Consider the following 4,432-nt stretch of genomic DNA (forward strand, 5'->3'; position numbering starts at 1 on the left):
GCCGATTCAGATTATGCAGGTGGTCTTGATAAGAGGAAATCTACTACTGGTTATGTGTTTACACTTGCGGGGGAGCAGTAAGTTGGGTTTCAAAACTGCATACAGTTGTGCCGTTACTACAACAGAGGCAGAATACATGGCAGCTACTCAAGGTTGCAAGGAGGAAATAAGGATTAAAAGGTTATTGGAGGAGATCGGACACAAACAAAAGAATGTTCCTTTGTTTTGTGACAGTCAGAATGCCTTGCACGTTGCAAGGAATCCAGCCTTTCATTCCAGGACGAAACACATTGGAGTACAATTTCTTTTTGTGCGAGAAGTAGTAGCAGAAGGAAGCGTGAATATGCAGAATATCCATACGAAAGAAAACATAGCTGATTTCTGACCAAACCAGTAAAAACTGATAAGTTTGAGTGGTGTAGATCCTCAAGTGGTCTAGCGGAAACGTAAGCAGCAGGGAATGACAAGATCGAAATATGTGTGGAGATGTGTTTGATTCTCAATCAAATCTCCAAGTGGGAGAAATGTCGACAAAAACATTAAAAGAGGTGGGGACAAAAATAATGAACACATGTTGCATGCCTTGAAATTTTAAATGCAAAGTTGGAAAAGTTTGAAACGAAAACTTTAGTTCAGACGAAGAATTGCATCTATAAATAGATTCATTCCTTCATCAGTTGGAGTATCACATTCTCAAGCAACATCTTGAGTTGTCTCTCTTCTCTCCTATTAGTTCTATAATATTTTTGAAGTGTTTGTTCTCCTGTATTAAGAGAGTGTGTTCTCTTTGTAAACACATTGAGTGAGTTGTACACCACAAAATATTATAGTGAAAATTCTTTTCATCTTGCCCATGGTTTTTACCCTAATAATTATTAGGGGTTTTTCACGTAAATCTCGGTGTCTAGTTTATTCTTTATTTTCTGGTTTTATTATCTCAAATTCCGTACGTGAGACCAACAGAAAGCACCCACAATCGTTTTACTCCCTCCATTACTTCCCGAGTATTTAAATTTTAACTTCGTGAACTAATCTATTGCAGGCATCCATAAGCTCCAGATTATCATAACAATAGCACAAATGCTACCCCCTTTTCCATTTTCTGAAATCCAGCAATATAAATCAAAACAATCTACCTCTCCGAAACGAAACTAGCCAACGCCATAGTGATGATAATTTCCACACCTCTTGAGCATGCCATCACTAGAAAATTAATATGAGCGGATATAGAAAATCAAATTTAAAGGGCAAGATAGTCGATATGAGAGTAGTTTTATTCGATTGATATTACACACTTTTGATTTTTAAAATGTTTTCTTTAAACTAAATAAGAAATAGAGTGATTTTTATTTATTGGTTTTGGATTTCTCTTAGGGAATCTCTTGGGGACTCTTTCTTCGAATTTATGTATGAGTGGGAACTCTTCAAAAATCTTGGAGGCAAGAAACACATCAAAGGATAAAAAGAATATAGAGATATTGGCTACGGCTCGCCATTTGGCAGTGAGAGTGATCACTCATTCCTTTATCCCACCATGATAAACTTCGTCGGGATAACCTTCTGACACGTGTCATGAACCAATAATTTGATTCCATTTGAAGCCAATCTATATATATATATATATATATGGTATATGGTTGTATGTTGTGAACACCGGTCAGCTTGCTTTAGGCTCCTTATCCTCCAAAATTATATAATATATTCTCAAGTGTGAGAATGTCTGCCTTTGTAGGAAAGTACGCTGGTAAGTATATGCATGCTTTTATTAATTTCACCTCTCTTTCGTTCTATCATATCTATTATGTGTATTTTGCGTGTTGCACATATATGGACCTTTGTCGGATGGCGAGGGGAGTAATAGCACTTGAATGCATTCATATTTATTGATTTTTTGTTTTTACTATTAAAGAAGTTTGTTACAACTGAGTCTCAAACAAGTCTTGTTTGAGATCTTGATGTCACATGGATTATTATTGAATATAGAAGGTTACCTTTTGTAATTTGAACAGTAGATAGGGATGGTTGGAAAGCACAAAAATTTTCAGAAAATTTCATGCTATGTACATCTTACCTAATGGTGTATCTAAATGAACATTTATCTTCCCATGTAGAGTCTATTGAAAAAAGCGCGGGCTCTACTTTTTATCGATAAATATTAGTTTTGGATACATTGTTGAGGTAATGTCCTAAGTAGCATCTTATTATCCAAATCTACGCCTTTTGTACCATTTTGATGGGACAAAAATGAGACAAGATGTTTGAAATTAATGGGCCTAGTTGCATGGCTTTCTCTGTATTGATAAAGCGTGGTCTCTTCCCTCGAGGAAAAAGCATATTCAATTGGTGAAAAAAGTTCGAAAATTGGATAGCGGTTCATTGGAGTTTTCAAGGAAATTAGTTTTTTAATTATTATGGAAAAATCAATACAAGTAGAAATTCCATAAACCTTGGATTGAAATACTTGGTGGATCATTACATGAGTATTCCAAATATAGTAACAGAGAAGTATATCATTATACTGGTCTAGTTAATACAATGAATTTATGTATATCAATATATGTGTAGATGAACTGATCAAGAATGCCAAGTACATAGCCACACCAGGCAAGGGCATATTAGCCGCCGACGAGAGCACCGGAACCATCGGAAAACGCCTTTCCAGCATAAACGTGGAGAACATTGAATCCAATCGCCAAGCCCTCCGTGAGCTTCTCTTCACCTCCCCTTCCGCCCTTCAATACCTCTCCGGTGTCATCCTTTTCGAGGAAACCCTCTACCAGAAAACCTCCGACGGCAAGCCCTTCGTCGATGTGCTCCAAGAAAACGGTGTACTTCCAGGAATCAAGGTCGACAAGGGTACCGTAGATCTCGCTGGGACCAATGGAGAGACCACCACTCAGGGATTCGACTCGCTCGGCATTCGATGCCAACAGTTCTACAAGGCCGGAGCCCGGTTCGCCAAGTGGCGGGCGGTTCTCAAGATTGGTGTCACTGAGCCGTCTGAGTTGAGTATTCAGCAGAATGCGCAGGGGTTGGCTCGTTATGCGATAATCTGTCAGGAAAACGGGCTGGTGCCGATTGTGGAGCCGGAGGTGCTGACGGATGGGAGCCATGATATTAAGAAATGCGCTGCGGTGACTGAAACTGTGCTTGCGGCGGTTTACAAGGCGCTGAATGAGCAGCATGTGCTGTTGGAAGGGACCCTTCTGAAGCCTAACATGGTTACTCCCGGCTCCGACAGCCCCAAGGTAATATTAATATTAATGGGATTATTATTCAGCGAACAAATGACTAAGTTAATGTTAATTTCAAGGTTGTCCAAGGATTCATTAACTTTTATAATTTTTTTTAGATTAAGCTAGATATTTTTCACATTCTACATAACACACACACACACACACAAAACTTCTACAGTTAAAATGTGAAAATTAAAGACAACAGAATAACATAACCTTTTGATACACAGTAGTAATTATATCAGAATAACATAACCTTTTGATACACAGTAGTAATTATATCAGAATAACATAACCTTTTGATACACAGTAGTAATTATACTGAGAGATGAATAAAATTTATTTTAAATAAAAATAAACAAAGATAGTTTGTAGGAGTATGATTTGTTAACTTTTGCGTACTTAGGTGACTCCGGAGGTGATTGCTGATTACACAGTGACAGCTCTCCGTCGAACCGTGCCCCCAGCGGTGCCAGGGATCGTATTCTTATCAGGTGGGCAGAGTGAGGAAGAGGCGACATTGAACTTGAACGCCATGAACAAGTTAGATGTACTCAAGCCATGGACACTGTCATTCTCATTCGGGCGAGCTCTGCAGCAGAGCACGCTGAAGATATGGTCCGGGAAGAAGGAGAATGTGGAAAAAGCACAGGCAGCATTCTTGCAGAGGTGCAAAGCCAATTCCGAGGCCACGCTGGGGAAATACGGCGGGGGAAGCGGGGACAGTTTGGCTTCCGAGAGCTTGTACGAAAAGGGTTACAAGTATTGATCAATTTGTATGTGAGGATTGTGTGTATTTAACATTTTAACTAAATCAATATTTTCTTTTGTCTGCATTGTTGACTGGTGGCGAATTAAGCTCGTTCCGAGTACATAATTAAAAATTTTGCTTCAAAACGTTAAATCTATATCTATATGCAATACATGCTATCTAGTTGAGTTTTTTCAGTAGGGTTAATGTATTTCGATTTCATAAAATAATGAAAATGGACGAAATCATATTAGTATTAATAAAATGTATTTTGCTTTGATTTTGATTGATCTATGTATAATTAATATGTATTCTTCGGTTTTAATTCATCTACTTTTTATTTTTTAGGTACATAGATTTTCATATTAACAATAATAGATTTTAACATTTTTAGTTCTCATTAATTGTTTACTAAATTGCTCTCATACCTTATATTTGTCTTTTG

At 37.7% G+C, this 4,432-nt stretch overlaps 1 protein-coding gene and 1 long non-coding RNA gene across 2 annotated transcripts; one reads left to right on the forward strand and one right to left on the reverse strand.

Moving 5' to 3' along the window:
• Positions 1-1,592: 1,592 nt before the first annotated feature.
• LOC140838894 (fructose-bisphosphate aldolase 5, cytosolic) lies at positions 1,593-4,168 on the forward strand. The gene is made up of 3 exons (XM_073205510.1): positions 1,593-1,744; positions 2,566-3,248; positions 3,643-4,168. Exons 1-3 carry the CDS (start codon positions 1,717-1,719, stop codon positions 4,003-4,005), a joined length of 1,074 nt encoding a protein of 357 aa, XP_073061611.1. The 5' UTR covers positions 1,593-1,716; the 3' UTR covers positions 4,006-4,168.
• Positions 3,423-3,669, reverse strand: LOC140838895 (uncharacterized). Its single transcript, XR_012119677.1, has 2 exons — positions 3,533-3,669; positions 3,423-3,452 (listed from the first exon to the last, which is right to left on the reverse strand). It is a non-coding gene; the product is annotated as an uncharacterized lncRNA (long non-coding RNA).
• Positions 4,169-4,432: the final 264 nt, after the last annotated feature.

Source organism: Primulina eburnea, chromosome 8 (assembly GCF_022965805.1).
Source record: "Primulina eburnea isolate SZY01 chromosome 8, ASM2296580v1, whole genome shotgun sequence".
In the NCBI taxonomy this organism is placed as follows: Eukaryota; Viridiplantae; Streptophyta; class Magnoliopsida; order Lamiales; family Gesneriaceae; genus Primulina; species Primulina eburnea.

Coding starts and splice junctions, on each gene's coding strand:
- LOC140838894 (XM_073205510.1), top strand. CDS start 1,717: ATGTCTGCCTTTGTAGGAAAGTACGCTG. Junction 1,745..2,565: donor CTTTGTAGGAAAGTACGCTG/GTAAGTATATGC, acceptor ATATATGTGTAG/ATGAACTGATCAAGAATGCC. Junction 3,249..3,642: donor CCGGCTCCGACAGCCCCAAG/GTAATATTAATA, acceptor TTGCGTACTTAG/GTGACTCCGGAGGTGATTGC.